At 42.2% G+C, this 21641-nt stretch overlaps 1 protein-coding gene and 1 long non-coding RNA gene across 3 annotated transcripts in view; one reads left to right on the top strand and one right to left on the bottom strand.

The window, feature by feature from the left end:
• The window catches only part of LOC103281463 (ankyrin repeat and fibronectin type-III domain-containing protein 1), a 292661-nt gene extending 272482 nt beyond the window's left edge, over positions 1-20179 (top strand). The window contains exons 22-24 of the mRNA XM_062964550.1: positions 1176-1386; positions 9444-10099; positions 11949-20179. Coding sequence (XP_062820620.1) covers positions 1176-1386; positions 9444-10099; positions 11949-12236 — 1155 coding nt within the window. The 3' untranslated portion in view covers positions 12237-20179. The remainder of the gene's footprint in view (positions 1-1175; positions 1387-9443; positions 10100-11948) is intronic.
• The window catches only part of LOC134294218 (uncharacterized), a 98933-nt gene that overhangs the window by 54861 nt on the left and 22431 nt on the right, over positions 1-21641 (bottom strand). The window lies entirely within an intron of this gene.

Raw genomic sequence — 21641 nt, 5'->3', positions numbered from 1 at the left:
TTCCCAAGTGTCTAGGACTGTGTGATGTATTTTCGGATGATGCGTGCAGATCCCATCAGGGTGGCCTTTTGCAGTTGGCAGATCATTATTTGGAAACAAATGCCGGCTGAGATCTTTTGGCACGGCACCCAGTGTGCCCATCACCACCGGGACCACCTGCACTGGTTTCTGCCAGAGTCTTTGAAGTTCAATCTTGAGGTCCTAATAGCGGCTGAGTTTTTCCTGTTGTTTTTCGTCAATGCGACTGTCACCTGGGATGGCGACATCAATGATCCAAACCTTTTTCTTTTCCACAACTGTGATGTCTGGTGTGTTGTGTTCCAGAACTTTGTCAGTCCGGATTCGAAAGTCCTACAGTATCTTTGCGTGCTCATTTTCCAATACTTTTGCAGGTTTGTGATCCCACCAATTCTTTGCTGCTGGGAGGTGGGACTTGAGGCATAAGTTCCAATGGATCATTTGGGCCACATAGTTGTGCCTCTGTTTGTAGTCTGTCTGTGCAATTTTCTTACAGCAGCTGAGGACAGGATCAATGGTTTCGTCGGTTTCCTTGCACAGTCTGCATTTTGGGTCATTAGCTGATTTTTCGATCTTGGCCTTAATTGCATTTGTTCTGATGGCTTGCTCCTGGGCTGCAAGGATCAGGCCTTCTGATGATGATGATGATGATGATGATTATTATTATTATTATTATTATTACACTATGTAACAAAATTTGAAAAATGTTCCGTCCCTGGTTTGAAAGTGTTATTTCCTGTTTAATTTGTGCGGTACTTACTTTGAAAGTTGTTGTTCTACTACAGAAACTTCATTGTTTTGTGGCTGCTGCAAACTCGGTTGAATTGGTTGAGACTTGATGAGAGATTCGTTGAAAAAGTAGAACAAAATGTGCTGCAGGATGATGTCCCTCTTGCAAAGTTTACCAGATATTTTCTATGTTTTTATGACAGAACCAATAAGGAAATGATATTTATAACCCAGAAACAACAACTGTGTTACATGTTAATTATCATCAACAAATCATAAATATTAATATTATTAATTTTTATAATTAATTTATAATTACATGTTAATTTATGTAATTTATAATTACATGTTAATCATCATCAACAAATCATAAATATTAATATTATTAATTATTATAATTAATCATTATCATCTTTACATTGGGACAGCAAATGGAGGAGATTTGGAGAGAAATGCGCTGGATGATGGACGCCCTGCAGCATGCGCGGTACAAGCAGCCGTCCTGTGGCATCTCGCTCATGTGGTTCATCCAAGAGCCTAGCGTTGTGCTGAAGGAGAAAACGGAGTCCACCTCTTCCCACTTGGACTTCCTTCCCTCCCCTACTCAGTCTCCTGAAACAAATCGCAAGCTCAACTCCGGTAAGAGATCTCTTTTAATATGCAAACCTTCTCCATCCCTTCCAGGGTTTAGGTCTTTGAATGAAAGCCAATAACACCTTCCCCTTGAATGGAATTGTCCGACACATCAGGTACATTTATAGAATCACTAGCTGTGCCCGGCCACGCGTTGCTGTGGCAAAGTATGGTGGTATGGGAAATAAAGTATTGAGGAATTGGTGGTAGTTAAGGTAAAGGGTAAAGGTGTGGAGTCCAGATAATCCAGTTAAAGCAGATAATATAAGATAATATAAGATGTTATATTATATAGCTTATATATAGGGTTATATAGCTGTGTGGAAGGGCCTTGAGTCTACACTGCCATCTAATCCAGTTAAAATCTGTATTTTATGGGCAGTGTGGAAGAGGCCTAAGTGAGGCCTAACTCTGCCTGTCCCCTGGGCTGAGTGGGTTGCTAGGAGACTAAGTGGGCGGAGCTTAGCCTTCTAACTGGCAGCAATTGGATAAAAACAATTATTCCTCTCCCTCTAATTAGGGCTTTATTTTTCTTTTCTTTTTGTTGTATCAACCTAGAGGCGTGGATGATGGGTTGTGTTGTCAATTTTCGAGGTTGTGGAGTGTTTAGTTTTGTTGCTTTGGCAGTCGCCAGGATTCCATCACTCTTTTATATATATAGATAGAATTCTAGAGTTAGAAGCGACCCTCAAAGACTATCTAGGCCAGTGATTCCCAAAGTGGGGACTACCACCCCCTGGTGGGCACTGCAGCGATCCAGGGGGGCGGTGATGGCACCTATTAGGACACAGGGGCGGGGCCAGGGGATGGGCGAGACCTCTTCCCAAGTGCCAGAGACAGGGCTGAGCACCTGAGGCGCCTTTTAGGACAAAGGGGGCGGAGCTAGAGGAGGGGGTGTGGCTTCTGCCCAAGACAGGGCTGAGCCTCTATATCTCTCCTGAGAGGCCTTTTAGGACTAAAGGGCGGGGCTAGGGGTGGGGGCGTGGCTTCTTCCCAAGAGCCCGAGACAGGGCTGAGCCTCTATATTTCTCCTGCTTTTAGGACTAAAGGGCGGGGCTAGGGGTGGGGGCGTGGCTTCTTCCCAAGAGCCCGAGACAGGGCTGAGCCTCTATATTTCTCCTGCTTTTAGGACTAAAGGGCGGGGCTAGGGGTGGGGGCGTGGCTTCTTCCCAAGAGCCCGAGACAGGGCCGAGCCTCTATATTTCTCCTGAGAGGCCTTTTAGGACTAAAGGGCGGGGCTAGGGGTGGGGGCGGGGCCCCCTACCAAGAGCCTGAGACAGGGCTGAGCCTCTATATTTCTCCAGAGGGCCCTTTTAGGACTAAAGGGCGGGGCTGGGGTGGGGGCGGGGCTTCTTCCCAAGAGCCCGAGACAGCACCGAGCCTCTATATTTCTCCTGCTTTTAGGACTAAAGGGCGGGGCTAGGGGTGGGGGCGGGGCCTCCTTCCAAGAGCCTGAGACAGGGCTGAGCCTCTATATCGCTCCTGAGAGGCCTTTTAGGACTAAAGGGCGGGGCTAGGGGTGGGGGCGTGGCTTCTTCCCAAGAGCCCGAGACAGGGCTGAGCCTCTATATTTCTCATGCTTTTAGGACTAAAGGGCGGGGCTAGGGGTGGGGGCGTGGCCTCCTTCCAAGAGCCTGAGACAGGGCTGAGCCTCTATATCGCTCCTGAGAGGCCTTTTAGGACTAAAGGGCGGGGCTAGGGTAGGGGGCGGGGCCTCCTTCCAAGAGCCTGAGACAGGGCTGAGCCTCTATATTTCTCCTGAGAGGCCTTTTAGGACTAAAGGGCGGGGCTAGGGGTGGGGGCGGGGCTTCTTCCGAAGAGCCTGAGACAGGGCTGAGCCTCTATACCTCTCCTCTGAGAGGCCTTTTAGCTAGATTTCTCACCAATGTATTTAAGATACTACCTGTATTAATAGTTCATTCATCCTTTAATTAAAATAAAATCAGAATAGCTTGAAATCCATCAAAACCAGATACCATGCCTTGTAACGTTTTAATAATTGATGCTATCTCTGCATCCATAATTAATGGATTAAGATGATCTTGTAAGGTTCTTATAAATATTTAATTTTAACCACTTCATTGTGTTATTAAGTCTCCGCGTCTAGATTTCATCGCGTTAACCAAGTTCTTTTTATTCCGCTTCATTTCTACAGCAGTTCAGAATTTATGTTTCCAAATTCATAATCTGTTCCTTTAATACATATCATAGATGGGGGTGCTTTGCCTTCTGCCAAATGCATCCAATTCATTTCTTTTTGGAGATAATTAATTCCATACTCTTTAGCTTCCTGTTATTTTATGTTCTTTTATTAATTTGATAACCATCTGATCTCACTTTTTCTCTGTTCCCAGTTATCCGTGCCTGTAGGATGCCTTTCAAAATTCATGGCTGTTGAGGTTATAGAGATTCTTAAGATTTTCCTTTATACTACACTGAATATGTAAGCTAAGCAGCATCAAGTCCACTCTATTGACCCATATCATCTTTATAAGAGCACAGTCTGATATGAAGATCAGCACAAAATAAAGATCGTATATACTCGGAGTATAACCCGACCCGAATATAAGCCGAGGCACCTAATTTTACCACAAAAAAACTGGGAAAACATTGACTCCAGTATAAGCCGAGGGAGGTAAATTTCAGAAATAAAAACAGATAGCAATTAAATTGCATTATTTAAGCATCAGTAGGTTAAATGTTTTTGCATATTTACATAAAGCTCTAATTTAAGATAAGACTGTCCAACTCTGATTAAATCATTATTCTCATCTTCTTCAATGTAAATGTGCTTATGTATCCTTTTAACAATAATAGAGTGAAATAATACATGTAATAATAATATTCTCATCTTCTTCAATATAAATGTGCTTATGTATCCATTTGATAATAATAGAGTAAAATAATACATGTAATAATTAATAGAGTAAAATAATAATTGTAATAATAATAATAATAAGAGTGAAATAATAAATGTATTAATAATAATAATAATAATAATAATAATAATAATAATAATAAAATAGAGTAAAATAAATGTAATAGTAGCAACAACAGAGAAAAATAATAAATGTAATAATACCAATAATAATAGAGAAAAATAATAAATGTACTATATATTCTCGAGTATAAGCTGACCCAAATATAAGCCAACCAGGACCCTCACCCGAGTATAAGACGAGGGGGGCTTTTTCAGTCTTTAAAAAAGGGCTGAAAAACTAGGCTTATACTCGAGTATATACAGTACTTTGCATTTGAGGCTTAATGAATTATGATGTTGGGAAATGGATCAGTTCTTCAATATGGGCTCTGTTCTTAGGAATCGTAAGCAAAGCAAACAAGGCCTCAGAAATAGTCAGGCCTCTCTGAGTACAGAGCCATCTTCTTCCCAGCCAGTACTCAGAAGACTCACACACACACTCAGAGAGACCTGTTCAAATCGGTTCTCCAGCAGCAGGATAGCAACAGTTGCAAACCAATTCCCATGTCCTTGCAAATTCAGCCAATTGGCTTCATGCATTTGATTTTCCAGTTAACACACATATAGTATCTTTACAAACCCTGACAGAGCCATCTTCTTTTCAGCCAGTACTCAGTAGACTCACTCACACACACAGAGAAACCTGTTCAAAGCATTCAAACCTCCAGCAGCAGGACAGCAACAGTTACAAACCAATTCCCCAAGTTCTTGCAAACTCAACCAATTGGCTTCATGCATTTGATTTTCCAGTTAACACACATATAGTATCTTTACAAACCCTGACAGAGCCATCTTCTTTCCAGCCAGTACTCAGTAGACACACACACAGAGAAAGAGAAACCTGTTCAAAGCATTCAAACCTCCAGCAGCAGGACAGCAACAGTTGCAAACCAATTCCCCAGGTCCTTGCAAACTCAGCCAATCGGCTTCATGCATTTGATTTTCCAGTTAACATACATATAGTATCTTTGCAAACCATGACAAGTCATTCATATCCCAACACCTGAAAAGCTTTTAAAATACAACTTTGCTATGGTTCCAGTTGGATGTCTGTATGTTATTATTTTTGCTACAAGAGCAAAATTTCATTTCTCCCTGCTCCTGTAAGCAAAACATTAGGTGCCGCCACTTCTGTCATTATCTAAATCACATTATCTTTGCCATTACCATCATTTTAATAACAGGAGTTCCATCATTAACCTTAATGAGGCCTTCCAGATAGACTAGCAGGGTAGGTTTTAGACGCTGTTGGAATCTGGGTTTTTAAAAATCTCCAAAATGATCTCAAAAACATCTTGCCAGATACGTCCTAGGAATAACACAAAGACGAGAAGCCTCCCTGATACGCAACATGGCATAGGTGTGCATGCACATGTACACCTCTCTTTGAGAAAAACAAGTCGGATTCGAGTCTATTTCGAATTATGCAAGATTAGTATGCTGCAAGTAAATCTGGTCAAGAGGCAGGATAAAATGTCTTTAATACACATTGATGTCAGGAGTTACTTACTGCTGGATAATGTCACATTTCTCTTTGTTCTGGTAAGGAATATAACATGAATGCAGCCAACTAGAACTTTGCGGAACCAGAACTTAACATATACTGTATATACTCGAGTATAAGCCTCGTTTTTCAGCCCTTTTTTAAAGACTGAAAAAGCTCGGCTTATACTCGGGTACGGGTCCTGGTTGGCTTATACTTGGGTCAGCTTATACTCGAGAATATATAGTACATTTATTATTTTTCTCTATTATTATTGGTATTATTACATTTATTATTTTTCTCTGTTGTTGCTACTATTACATTTATTTTATTCTATTATTATTATTATTATTATTATTATTATTAATACATTTATTATTTCACTCTGATATTATTATTATTATTATTATTATTATTATTATTATTATTATTATTATTATTATTATTATTTATTTTTATTTCTGAAATTTGCCACCCTCGGCTTATACTGGAGTCAATGTTTTCCCAGTTTTTTTGTGGTAAAATTAGGTGCCTCGGCTTATATTCAGGTCGGCTTATACTCGAGTATATACGGTATTCATTCATTTTCCTCTGCTTGAATAAATTACCATCTCTCCCGTATCAGCCATCTCATTTCCTGAAAAAAACATATTCCCAATCATGTTATCGTATGTAGCTGCGCTCAATCATGCATGTATATTTGCGCAATAAATGTCAAGGAACTTTCATCAGAAGTCAAGATGACATTCTTGGTGACAATGCAGAAATAACACTATGTAACAAAATTGAGAAAAATATTCTGTTCCTGGTTTGTAAGTGTTATTTCCAGTTTAATTGTGTGGCCATTACTTTTAAAGTACAGTAGAGTCTCACTTATCCAAGCTAAACGGGCCAGCAGAAACTTGGATAAGCGAATATGTTGGATAATAAGGAGGCATTAAGGAAAAGCCTATTAAACATCAAATTAGGTTATGATTTTACAAATTAAGCACCAAAACATCATGTTAGACAACAAATTTGACAGAAAAAGTTGTTCAATACGAAATAATGCTATGTTGTAATTACTGTATTTACGAATTTAGCACCAAAATATCACGATATATTGAAAACCTTGACCACGAAAATGGCTTGGATTATCCAGAAGCTTGGATAAGCAAGGCTTGGATAAGTGAGACTCTACTGTACCATCTATACTCGAGTATAAGCCGACCCGGATATAAGCCAAGGCAACTAATTTTACCACAAAAAACTGGCATAACTTATTGACCCGAGTATAAGCCAAGGGTGGGAAATGAAGCAGCTCCTGGTCAATTTCAAAATAAAAAGAGATACCAACAAAATTACATTAATCGAGGCATCAGTAGGTTAAATCTATATATATAAAAGAGTGATGGCATCACGGCGACACACAAAACAACAAAATTACAAGCCCCCCAACCTCGAAATTTGACAACACAACCCATCATCCACGCCTCTAGGTTGATACAACAAAAAGAAAAGAAAAATAAAGTCCTAATTAGAGGGAGAGCAATAATTGTTTTTATCCAATTGCTGCCACTTAGAAGGCTAAGCTCCGCCCACTTGGTCTCCTAGCAACCCACTCAGCCCAGTGTTAATAAAAGAATAAAAAATAAAATAAATACAAATAATACAATAAAAAATAATAAAAAACACTAAAAAAATTTAATACAATAGAATACTGTAACAAAATAACTAAAAATAATACAACAAAATAATAAAATATAATAAATAAAAAAGATAAGTTACAATAAAATTAATTTTAAAAATACAAATAACGTCAAATAAAACTTCCACAGCAACTTTTAACCAATAACACCACCACTTTGCCACAGCAACGCGTGGCCGGGCACAGCTAGTAATGTATATATATTACCTCTCCCCCAGTTACATTTTACACTATATGCACTTTCTCTGGCCCAGTTCCTTTTTAGGAGCCTACCCAGGATTTTATCCAAATATGTTTTACTGTGTATGTGACCTTATACCGTTTATTGATTTGTTTTTATATTGTTGGGTTTTTATATTGTCTGAATATTTTTTGTTTTCACCTGGTTGTGGCCCCATGTAAGCCGCCCCATGTAAGCCGGAGATGGGGCGTGGTATAAAAATAAAGTAGTTGTTATTATTATTATTAATATTATTATATATGGATAGAGATATACAGGTACATGGATCTATATGTATATAGGATTTGCAAAGACCTGCAAACATATGAGGGGAAAATTCATATATAAAATGAATGTATACAGATAGATAGATACAGATATATAAATACAATAGGGATTGCAAATGCATGCAGGGGGTTAATGCCGATATATCTGTAGGAGAGTTTAACAAATATTTCAGGGGAAAATGCTTTTATAAGATTAATGGATATATATTTTTCTTCTTCCTGACTTGCAAGGGCTTCTCTCCCTTTTCAAAACATTCCCTTGGTTAAGAGCGAGGGAGGCTTTGGAAAACACACTGATAAGGGAGGGTAAGAGAGGAATATATCATATCATGCTTTCCCCCACGCTCTTCCTGGATCGCTCTTCTGTTTTGCAAATGCTTGCAAGGAAGGTTATGGCAACCGTTTTTTGGGGACAGGAAAGGTGTGCTTCTTGCAAAACCTTAGAAGAGCGATCCAGGATGAGCGTGGGGGAAAATTGAGCACATGCACATGCGCAGCTGCAGGAAGGGACACCTGCATGGTTGAGGACGCAAGCGGCAAAGTTTGGTGGGGAAGGACTTTCCAAACTCTTTTATCGGTATGAGAAGTGCCTAGATTTCAATGGGAGCTATGTTGAGAAGTGGTATTTGGGTCTAGCTTTCAACTGCATATGGTAAATGTTTTCTCCTATACTTTGTTCATTTTTAATTCCAAAACGTAATCTACTTTCTGTATAGTAGGCATGTCCGATCAATGAAAAAAATGTTTCAATTCTCGTTTCTAAAGTAGGGGGCACTGGCGCTTCGATATAGAAAGTATTTCCGATTTTTTTCACCCAAAAATTTTGGATATTTCCGAAAATTCGTAATAATTCTAAATGTTTCTAAAATTGCGCATGCGCAATCACCAAAAAAAAAAAAAAAGGAACCGGGGGGGGGGGGGTACTTTTACAGGACTCTCCCGCCCTCATTTCTTGAGCTATCCTCATCAACCCTAGCCCCCACCTTTGCGTCCGTCGTGGAAGCTTCTGATTGGCTGGGGAGCAGCAGCCATGTTAGGCTGCACTAGGTTACAGAAACAAAAAATTTAAAAAAAATATTTTTAAAAAAATATTTTAAAAAAAAATTGGGGAAAAAATTAACGAAACATTAAGAGACAATTAGAGAATGGGCCAACAATGGTTCAAATTACATTGCTGGTTGTGCTGTGAGACAATGTTTCGGAATGCGTATCAAAAAGCGAGAACAATCCGAAATAATTCCGATATACGATTCAAAACGATTTTTTGGACATGTCTACTGTATAGCCCTCGTAGTTTGATCAATTTCCCCCATGTTTTTATGTTGGAACCAATTAGGAAGTGACATTTATAAGCCAGGAGCAAAAATTGTGCCACACAGTGTAATCTTTTCCTCTTCGTCTTGCAGATTCGCATGGACTTTCGGACGAGGAGGGCTCATCCGAAGTCTTCTTAGCGACAGACAGCGACTATGACTCCAGCCGAGCCCAGAGCCCCAGAGAGCTTGACCTGGTCTACTCTTCCTCCGGCCACGAAGGCTGTGGGAGAAGAAACCCTCGCGCTTTGAGGGACAGCGCTCCGGACGTCCTTCAGAACCACGAGTTGAAGACCCTTCCAGTTCCTCCAGAGGAGCACCCGCCTCCCCCGGAGCTCTACGACAGCGACTTTGTTCTCCCGAGCCGGCAAATCGAGCTGCTGCGAATCACGGAGAAGCGGCAGGCCTACTGTGTCCGCACCAGCAGCCTCGACTTCCCTAAACCCTTCTACCACGGAGCCAGGAAGTCATGCCCGGGCTCCGTTGACAGCTCCCCAACCGAAACAAGGACTGCAAGCCGGTGCAACCCTTTGAGGTTCGAGGCAGGCTCGGCGTTCAGTCCCAAGCACGGGTGGCCTGCAGAGAACCCCGAGTCTGTTTTTCGGACGCGCTCCGTGGAATGGACTCACACTTTCCAGGAAACACCCGAAACAGGACATGTAGCAAAGCAGGGCAAGTCCTCGAGCTCCTTCACCTTGCATGTGTGCCCTCAGTATGAAACAGGGCTCTCCAAAGAGACAAGTATCAAGGTATTACCATCAGGTTTGGCCTCTATTGTTGTAAGATCACTGTACAGAGAACAAAGCCAGCACTTGCAGGAAAAATGCCTGCCCTTCCCTAGATCTCGGCATGCAAAAAGGCATGCTTGCCAGTATTAGCTTCCCCACCATTCCATACCTCACAACCTCTGAGGATGCCTGCCATAAATGTGGGCGAAACATCAGGAGAGAATACTTCTGGAACATGGCCACACAGCCCAAAAGACATACAACAAACCTGTTTCCCACCATTGCTTAAGGAGCCTCCGGTGGCCTAGGGGATAAAAGCCTTGTGACTTGAAGGTTGGGTTGCTGACCTGAAGGCTGCCAGGTTCGAATCCCACCCAGGGAGAGCGCGGATGAGCTCCCTCTATCAGCTCCAGCTCCATGTGGGGACATAAGAGAAGCCTCCCACAAGGATGGTAAAACATCAAAACATCTGGGCGTCCCCTGGGCAACGTCCTTGCAGACGGCCAATTCTCTCACTCCAGAAGCGACTCCGGTTGCTCCTGACACAAAAAAACAAAAAACAAAACATTGCTTATACAGGAGCTGCTTTTCAGGACTAGTGATGCTAGTGGTAGGAAGTCAAAGGGCAATGGCATTCTATGAATTATTTACTATTAGCTTGGGGATCCGGCAGTGCCCGGGTTATTTGAGAAAGGCATTGTTTGCCTGTGTTCCAAGTGCAGTCTAGATCCAATGTCAGCTGGGTTCACTGGGTGTGGATGTACTACAACTCCCATATGCAAGTCCCATCATCCATGGTCCATCAATGTCCAAACAGTGCCAGGATGGAGAATGGGTCATGGGGGTTGTATGTGCCAAGTTTAGTCTTGATCAGTCACTGGTGGGGGTTGCAGTGGTCTCAGGATGTGAGTGAAAGTAGTGCAAGTCCCATCGTCCATGGTCCATCCCCCTCCAAACAGTGCCAGGGTGTACAGTGGGTCATGGGGGCTGCATGTGCTGCAGTGGTCTCAGGAAGTCAGTGAAGGTAGTGCATGTGCCAAGTTTAGTCTTGATCAGTCATTGGTGAGGGTCGCGGTGGTCTCAGGAAGTGAGTGAAAGTATTGCAAGTCCCATTGTCCATGGTCCATCCCCCTCCAAACAGTGCCAGGGTGTACAGTGGGTCATGGGGGCTGCATGTGCTGCAGTGGTCTCAGGAAGTCAGTGAAGGTGGTGCATGTGCCAAGTTTAGTCTTGATCAATCATTGGTGAGGATCGCAGTGGTCTCAGGAAGTGAGTGAAAGTATTGCAAGTCCCATCGTCCATGGTCCATCCCCCTCCAAACAGTGCCAGGGTGTAGTGTGGGTCACGGAGGCTGTATGTGCCAAGTTTAGTCTTGAGCAGTCATTGGCGGGGGTCGCAGTGGTCTCAGGATGTGAGTGAAAGTAGTGCAAGTCCCATCGTCCATGGTCCATCCCCCTCCAAACAGTGCCAGGGGTGTACAGTGGGTCATGGGGGCTGCATGTGCCAGAGTGGTCTCAGGAAGTCAATGAAGGTAGTGCATGTGCCAAGTTTAGTCTTGATCAATCACTGGTGAGGGTCGCAGTGGTCTCAGGAAGTGAGTGAAAGTATTGCAAGTCCCATCGTCCACGGTCCATCCCCCTCCAAACAGTGCCAGGGTGTACAGTGGGTCATGGGGGCTGCATGTGCTGCAGTGGTCTCAGGGAGTGAGTGAAAGTATTGCATGTGCCAAGTTTAGTCTTGATCAGTCATTGGTGGGCATCGCAGTGGTCTCAGGAATTCAGTGTTATCCAACAAACGGCACCAGGACGTAGAGAGGGTCATGGGGGGTATATGTGCCAAGTTTGTTTCACTGTCCTTTATTTCCGCACAGCTGCACATCACCAACAAGATGTCAGCCGAAGACGTGGTGAAACTGGTGGTGCAGAAGATGAACGTGGTCTCGCGCGACGTCCTCGGAACCGCCGACGCCTTTTGCTACAGCGAAGAACAATTGGGCCACTTTGGGCTCGTGTTCATATCCGACAAAGCCGAGCAGTGGCTTCCCAATGACTTCCTGCCTCTCTCGCTCCACAAGGCTTGGCCCGACGGCAGGTTTTATGTCCGGATCAAAGAGACGTCTCCGCTCTTGTTTCATTACGGCCCGGCGACCACCGTATGAGAGGCGGAGAAGTCAGGGACCTTCAACTTCCAGCGAGCAGACAGCTCACCACCGATGCTTCCTTCTTGAAAAGACACTTTGGTGCCATCCGCCGTGGTCCAAAATAGGAGCATACATGGCAGTGTGTTGCTTTCTTGTGTGTATGTGTGTGTGTGTGTTTCATTTTAACCAAAGAGATATCCAGACTTTGTTGTTATGGCTACAATTAAGGATAAAATTCCCAGAGTCTTTGGGACAAGAGAATAAAATTCGTTGAAGACAATTTCAGATGCAAAGAAGGACTGGTTAGGTTTAAAGAAGCAATACATAATTATATATATTTTTTCATTCAGAGGAAGGGAGTGTTACGAAAGGGGAAACCACCATGTTCCTGGCTGTAGCCATCCCAAAATTGGGCTGGAGCAACGGCGGAAAAAGGGTGCAGGGGTCTCACCAAGTCCTGTTAATGTTTACTGTTTCGTTGTCCCTGGAAAAATACGAAATTGCACATAGTTTTCTGACCAAATTATTTTCCTAGAAAGGGGCTGTTTTCCTCAACTTCATGTGGATCGGAAAAAAACTCTGGAGACTAGTTGTCCCAGAAGCATCCTAGAGGAATCCAGCCTCCTTTCCTGGCCTAAAATTTCCTCCTGTCAGCCCAGCTTTCAAATCTATATCTATATATATAAAAGGGTAATGAAATTTCGGCCTAGGACAAAACAACAAAACTACACATCCCAGAAACACTAAACTTGGCAGCACAACCCCTTATCCATGCCTCTACGTTCATACAACAAAACAAAAAAAAGAAAAATAAAGTCCTAATTAGAGGAAGAGGAATTATTTTTTTATCCAATTGCTGCCAGTTAGAAGGCTAAGCTCTGCCCACTTGGTCTCCTAGCAACCCACTCAGCCCAGGGGACAGGCAGAGTTAGACCTCACTTAGGCCTCTTCCACACTGCCTATAAAATACAGATTATCAGATTTTAACTGGATTATAGGGCAGTGTAGACTCAAGGCCCTTCCACACAGCTATAGAACCCATTTATAATCTTATATTATCTGCTTTGAACTGGATTATCTTGACTCCACACTGCCATATAATCCACTTCAGTGTGCATTTTATACAGCTGTGTAGAAGGGGCCTCATACTTCACCACAGCAACGTGTGGCCGGACACAGTTAGTTTTGTATATTATTATTTCTTTGAAAATAATTCAGTTTTTTCAAAAGCCTACCCTAGAACTCCATGGTATAAAATGCTATACGAGATGTTTCCACTGTGTGAGAATCTACGGTCGTTTCTCTCCCAAAGAAAACAGACTTTACATCTGGGATAAAACTTCCTCTTGGTAGGAAAGCTGCGCCCATCTTTTGGGAAGACTTAGGACCCATCTACACTGCGATATAAATGCAGCTTCAGAATGTAGTTGAACTGCCTTGAACTGGACTACCTGGCAGTGTAGACTCATATAATCCATTCAATACAGTTGAACTGCATTCTGGAATTGCATGATACGGCAATGTAGACGGGGCCAAAAAGTGCTACATTCCTTAAAACCATATTATATCTCTTTTATTTTGTGTTTTAGCCTCTCTCTCTCTCTCTGCCTTTATCTTCTTTTACTTAACGGTAGGTCTAGAAAAGGAACACAAGGGAAAGGGCTCGGGCTGTGGCGCAGGCTGGAGAGCAGCTGCAATGAATCATGCAATGAATCACTCTGACCAGGAGGTCATGAGTTCGAGGCCCGCTCGGAGCCTATGTTTGTTTGTCTTTGTCCTATGTTAAACGGCATTGAATGTTTGCCTATATGTGTAATGTGATCCGCCCTGAGTCCCCTTCGGGGTGAGAAGGGCGGAATATAAATGCTGTAAATAAATAAGTGTGGCCAGGAGACCACTCTTGTTGTTTATTTGTTCAGTGGCTTCTGATTCTTTGTGACCGCATGGACCATCCCACGCCAGAGCTTCCTGTTGGCCGTCACCACTCGCAACTCCTTCAAGATCAAGCCAGTCACTTCAAGGAGACCATCCATTTATCTTCCCCTTGGTCAGCCTCTCTTCTTTTTTCCTTCCATTTTCCCCATCATCGTGATCTTTTCCACGCTTTCCTGTCTCCTCATGATGTGGCCAAAATACTTCAGCTTTGCCTCTCATATCCTTCCCTCCAGTGAGCAGCCATCGGGCATTATTTCCTGGAGGATGGACTGGTTAGATCTTCTCGCCAAGGTCCAAGGCACTCTCCTGCTGCCTTGTTATTAACAATGCTTCTTAAGGCCCAACACCACAGTTCAAAAGCGTCTCTCTTCCTTCGCTCAGCCTTTCTTAAAGTCCAGCCATAGGTTACTATGGGGAAGACCATTGCTGTCACTATGCGGACCTTCGTGGCCAGTGTGATGTCTCTGCTCTTCACTCTTTTGTCCAGGTTGGCCATTGCTCTCCTCCCAAGAAGGAAACGTCTTCTGATTTCCTGGCTGGAGGAATCTTTGCACCTAGAAATACAAAGTCTGTCACTTCCTCTGTTTGCCAGTTATCAATCAGTCTGGTTGCCATCATCTTGGTTTTCTTGATGTCTAACTACAACCCAGCTTTTGCATTTTCTTCTTTCACCTTGGTGATAAGGCTCCTCAGCTGCTCCTCGGCGTCAGAGTGGTATCATCTGCATATCTAAGGTTGTTAATGTTTCTTCCAGAAATTGGATTTGTCAAGCCCTGCACGTTGCATGATGTGTTCTGCATACAAGTTGAATAGGGAGGGTGAGAGGATACAGCCCTGACGTCCATACTCCTTTCCCAATCTGGAACCAGTCTGTTGTTCCGTGATCTGTTCTGACTGTGGCTACTTGGTCTTTATACAGATTCCTCAAGAGACAGATAAGGTGATTTGCTATCTCCATACCACCAAGAACTTGCCACAATTTGTTTTGATCCACACAGTCAAAGGCTTTGGAATAGTCAATAAAACAGAAATAGATGTTCTTCTGAAACTTCCTGCCTTCCTCCATTATCCGGCGGATATTGGCAATTTGGTCTCTTGTTCCTCTGCCTTGTACATCTGGCAACTCTCGCTCCATGTCTTTTGCTGGAGTCTGCCTTGCAAGATCTTGAGCATTACCTTCCTGGCATGGGAAGTAAGGGCCACTGTACGGAAGTTTGAGCATTCTTTGGCGTTTCCCTTTTTGGGTATGGGGATATAAATTGATTTTTCCAATCTGATGGCCATTCTTGTGTTTTCCATATTTGCTGGCATATGGCATGCATCACTTTGACAGCATCACCTTCCAAGATTTTAAACAGCTCAGATGGGATCCCATCATCTCCTGCTGCCTTGTTATTAGCAATGCTTCTTAAGGCCCATTCAACCTCACTCCTCAGGATGTTTGGTTCTAATTCACTCACCACACCGTCAAAGCTATCCTCTGTATTATTATCCTTCCTATATTGATCTTCTGTATAGTCTCGCCACCTTCTCTTGATCTCTTCAGCTTGATCTCTTCAGCTGGGATCCCATCATCTCCTGCTGCCTTGTTATTAGCAATGCTTCTTAAGGCCCATTCAACCTCATTCCTCAGGATGTCTGGTTCTAATTCAGTCACCACTCCGTCAAAGCTATCCTTGATATTATTATCCTTCCTATACAGATCTTCTGTATAGTCTCGCCACCTTCTCTTGATTCTCTTCAGCTGGGATCCCGGCGTCTCCTGCTGCCTTGTTATTAGCAATGCTTCTTAAGGCCCATTCAACCTCGCTCCTCAGGATGTCTGGTTCTAATTCACTCACCACACTGTCAAAGCTATCCTTGATATTATTATCCTTCCTATACAGATCTTCTGTATAGTCTCGCCACCTTCTCTTGATTCTCTTCAGCTGGGATCCCGGCGTCTCCTGCTGCCTTGTTATTAGCAATGCTTCTTAAGGCCCATTCAACCTCGCTCCTCAGGATGTCTGGTTCTAATTCATTCACCACACTGTCACCGTTGTGTGGTGAATGACAGTGTGGTATGGGGAGATAAATTGATTTTTTTCCAATCTGATGGCCATTCTAGACCACTCTAGAGCTTCCCTTTCTCAGGATCTGCCTTCATTTGCTTGCTTTTCCTTACATTCCTCTTCAAGAAGCGGGTGCAGAGACTCCTTCTTTTCATCTCCTGCAGTAGCGGAATATTGTAAGTGAAGCCAAGGGTCCCTTATTGCCATGAGAAGATGTTGGGGTCACGGAAAGCTGGCTTAACACCAACACCACAGCAATATTTAGCTAGAAATTGGAGACGATGCCTCAACGTGAGACCTAAATCATGGGGAATCATCTAGCCTAGGAAAGATGTGATCAGGCCTATCTTTTTGACACTTCGGCTCAGCTCTGAAACAAAGCAAGCAGCTCGGCATGTAAGCCGTTGTTTCCAGTACAGTGGAGAGGGCTTCCTTTGAAGCACTTCCAATTGCGAAGAGGAGGAGGAGGAAGAAGGGGGTGCAGGAGGAAGCATTTCATCTGGTTACAATGAGCATACACAAAATAGCAGTCATTCCAAGGCTCCAAACCCTTTGACAAATCTAGCACGTCTAAAGAAACACTCCCTCTGCTTCCCATGTTGATGCCTCATCCCATAGGATACAAAGCCTCTCTCTCAGCTTAACGCCAGATGCCTGAGCACTGGAGGAGCCTTTCCAAACTTTCATGGAAACATGGGTTGAAATTGTTGATTATAGTCCCAGCCGTTGCAGTCGGGGTGAAAGAAACCGGTAGATGTCACTCAGCAAGACCCTGAGGGTGCACAGTTGTTGTCACTCTTGCTTTAAACAATCCATGGATTCTGTCACTTTGAGCCAAAGTTCTCTCTACAGTTACTTTGAAAGTCTCCCCAGTCTTAAAACTGGGAATATAGAGTCAGTGTTTATCTGAGAGACTAGTAAAAAGGTAAAGTCCAGTCGTGTCCGACTCTGGGGGTTGGTGCTCATCTTCATTTCTAAGCTGAAGAGCCGACGTTGTCCGTAGACACCTCCAAGGTCATGTGGCCACTGGCATGACTGCATGCAGCGCCGTTACCTTCCCGCCGGAGCGGTACCTATTGATCTACTCACATTTGCATGTTTTCGAGCTGCTAGGTTGACAGAAGCTGGGGCTAACAGCGGGCTCTCATTCCGCTCCCCGGATTTGAACCTGCAACCTTTTGATCCGCAAGTTCAACAGCTTAGCACTTTAACACACTGCACCACCGGAGGCACAGTGAGACTATGTTGAGTAAATATTCTGCCCCATCAATGGATTAATTGAATCTTTTGGCTGATAGGTGTTCAAAGCACATGGAGAAGACCCAACGGGGTGCCCTCTCTATCTCTTCCATCGTTGGTCCTTTATTTATTATTTATTTACAGTATTTATATTCCGTCCTTCTTTCTCACCCCGAAGGGGACTCAGGGCAGATCACAATATACATTACACATGGCAAACATTCAATGCCATATGACATAGAGACAGAGACAATTTAACACTCTCCAGCTTCATGAGGGTATGCTCAAGTCACAGGAGGAGCTGTGGTTCATCATCCACTGTGATACCGAGTCTTTGATGGATTACTTCCTCAATCTTCCACATGCTGCTGGATGATTTTAATGGTGTCATAAATTAAATTGGCCTCCTCGCTTAGGTAAAGGTAAATGTTTCCCCTGATGTTAAGCCTAGTCATGTCTGACTCTGGGGGTTGGTGCTCATCTCCATTTCTAAGCCGAAGAGCCGGCGTTGTCCGTAGACACCTCCAAGGTCATGTGGCCATGGGCAGGACTGCATGGAGCGCCATTACCTTCCCATCACCATAATCTATTCACATTTGCATGTTTTCAAGATGCTAGATTGGCAGAAGCTGGAGCTAACAGCAGGTGCTCATTACGCTCCCTGGATTCGAACCTGTGACCTTTCAGTCTGCAAGTTCAGCAGTTCAGCACTTTAACACACTGCACCACTAGGGGCGCCCTCCTCACATAAGCGGTACCTAATTTTCCTACTTGATAGATGCAACTATCTTTGGGTTGCTTTGGTCAACAACGAGCAGGGCTATTTTTAATGGATGGGCACTCAATCCGACTCGGGTTGACTTCGAACTCATGACCACTGAGAATTCATTACCTTTTGGTGGCTAATTTTTATAGTTCTGGGTCTTTTTCTCCGCCTGCTGGTACATTTCTTCCTATAAGGGGAGAGCATTCACTAAAAAATTTGGCATCTCTGATCTGGGAGCAGAAGGGAAATCCTTCCCTAGTGAGATAATAATAATAATAATAATAATAATAATAATAATAATAATAATAATAATAATAATAATAATTCAATAATAATAATTCAAGTACCACCTGCCAGCAGTAAAGAACTGGTGGGATCACAAACCTGCAAAAGTATTGGAAAATAAGCACGCAAAGTTACTGTGGGACTTCCGAATCCAGACTGTCAAATTTCTGGAACACAACACACCAGACATCACAGTTGTAGAAAAGAAAAAGGTTTGGATCATTGATGTCGCCATCCCAGGTGACAGTCGCATTGATGAAAACAACAGGAAAAACTCAGCTGCTCTCAGGACCTCAAGGTTGAACTTGGAAACAATAGACATTGACAAAATCACGATCTGCCAACTGCAAAAGGCCACCCTACTGGGATCTGCGCACATCATCCGAAAATACATTACACAGTCCTAGACACTTGGGAAGTGTTCGACTTTTGATTTTGTGATACGAAATCCAGCATATCTCTCTTGTTTGCTGTGTCATAATAATAATAATAATAATAATAATAATAATAATAATAATAATAATAATAATAATAATATAATAATAATAATAATAATAATAATAATAATAATAATAATAATAATAATAATAATAATAGATCCTGCTGGGATCTGCACGCATCATCCAAAAATACATCACACAGTCCTAGTCACTTGGAAAGTGTTCGACTTTTGATTTTGTGATACGAAATCTAGCATATCTATCTTGTTTGCTGTGTCATAAAATATTACTATTATTATTATTTTATTTTATTTTTTATTATTATATTTATATAATTATAAATATAATATTTATAAATAAAATAAAATTATTATTATTATTATTATTATTATTATTATTATTATTATTATTATTATTATTGATCCTACTGGGATCTGCAGACATCATCCAAAAATACATCACACAGTCCTAGACACTTGGGAAGTGTTCGACTTGTGATTTTGTGATACGAAACCCAGCAAAGCTATCTTGTTTGCTGTGTCATAAAATAATAATAATAGTACAGTAGAGTCTCACTTATCCAACATAAACGGGCCGGCAGAATGTTGGATAAGTGAATATGTTGGATAATAAGGAGAGATTAAGGAAAAACCTATTAAACATCAAATTAGGTTATGATTTTACAAATTAAGCACCAAAACATCATGTTATACAACAAATTGGACAGAAAACGTAGTTCAATACCCAGTAATGTTATGTTGTAATTACTGTATTTACGAATTTATCACCAAAATATCACGATGTATTGAAAACATTGACTACAAAAATGCGTTGGATAATCCAGAACGTTGGATAAGTGAGTGTTGGATAAGTGAGACTCTACTGTAATACTTTATTCTTATATCCCGCCCCATCGCCCCAAGGTAAACGTTGAGCCAGGCCTCCTTAGCAAGAAAAAGTACTATCCCTGATGTAAAGACTCATATCTGCCCTTGCAGAAGCATTTCAAAAATATGTGGTCAGTAAAACTATTCCACTTATTTGTTTTACAAGCAAAACACAATTTGCCACACATGGCAGAAAATAGACTTTGGTATCCTAGGTGTGCTACAAGTTTTCACTTGAGTTGTTAATCTTTCCTTTCCTGACTCGGTTACTGTTTTGTTGCCGTGGTTGTGATTCAGTAGCATGATGTTTTGTTGGCCGCTCGGTCTCTTTGTTAATAGTAAAGACTTCTGAGAGTGATCCCATCTCTTCTCTCAATTCTTCTCGTGCTACGATGCCTTTGCGTCTCCGAGCATTGATTCAGAGCATTGTCGTCTTCCTCGAAGAAGGAAAAACAGTCCACCGAAAAGGATGCCTGGCTTGTTGCATTCAATTCAGTGCGAGACAGATCCGGGAGAGGGGGCCGAGTCGTCTTTTGTCGTGCTGGAATGCAAAGCAGAAAAACAACAAACCGGGGATCTTGGGCCAAAGCGCCGGAAAATAAAGCCAACACACTGGAGAAGTGTCAGGTCTCCTTTCCTTCAAGCTTGAGGAGTGTTTCTGAAAAGAGCTCGGCCCCACAACTGGAATTTGTGTGTGTGTGTGTGTGTGTATAAATAACATTGATCACATCCCCTTTAATTGCTTGAGCTCTCTGTATTCATAGCGAGGCATATTGAAATGCTCCCTTGGAAGCGTCTTTTTTCTCCCCGTGCAGAACTCCCTGCAGGATTGGTGCCATACTGTCTGCACATACTGCCATCTTGAGGGTTGCCTAAAGCCATCTGCATTTAAATGTTCTTTTTAAATAGCATTGCTGAGTGAATCCAGTAACACTTTAATGCGGCACAAAAAAGCAGAACATAGCAACAGCATTTAGTTTCCACCATCGCTATTATTTAGAGCCCAAGCTCAGTAGTCTCGGCTACAGTCAAGCCATGAATCCATTGGTCTGGTGCAGAAATACTTTCACACTTTGCCCACAGCTTCAGTTTTCAGATTTAAAACGGTACTACAGTAGAGTCTCACTTATCCAACATAAACGGGCTGGCAGAACGTTGGATAACTGACTATGTTGGATAATAAGGAGGGATTAAGAAAAAGCCTATTAAACATCAAATTAGGTAATGATTATACAAATTAAGCACCAAAACATCTATATACAGTAGAGTCTCACTTATCCAACATAAACGGGCTGGCAGAACGTTGGATAACTGACTATGTTGGATAATAAGGAGGGATTAAGAAAAAGCCTATTAAACATTAAATTAGGTAATGATTATACAAATTAAGCACCAAAACATCTATATACAGTAGAGTCTCACTTATCCAACATAAACGGGCTGGCAGAACGTTGGATAACTGACTATGTTGGATAATAAGGAGGGATTAAGAAAAAGCCTATTAAACATCAAATTAGGTAATGATTATACAAATTAAGCACCAAAACATCTATATACAGTAGAGTCTCACTTATCCAACATAAACGGGCTGGCAGAACGTTGGATAACTGAATATGTTGGATAATAAGGCGGGATTAAGAAAAAGCCTATTAAACATCAAATTAGGTAATGATTATACAAATTAAGCACCAAAACATCTATATACAGTAGAGTCTCACTTATCCAACACTCACTTATCCAACGTTCTGGATTATCCAACGCATTTTTGTAGTCAATGTTTTCAATACATCGTGATATTTTGGTGATAAATTCGTAAATAC

Source organism: Anolis carolinensis, unplaced genomic scaffold, assembly GCF_035594765.1.
Source record: "Anolis carolinensis isolate JA03-04 unplaced genomic scaffold, rAnoCar3.1.pri scaffold_13, whole genome shotgun sequence".
In the NCBI taxonomy this organism is placed as follows: domain Eukaryota; kingdom Metazoa; phylum Chordata; class Lepidosauria; order Squamata; family Dactyloidae; genus Anolis; species Anolis carolinensis.
Note: the sequence above shows the minus strand (reverse complement) of the source record. Positions and strands in the feature narration are given on the sequence as shown.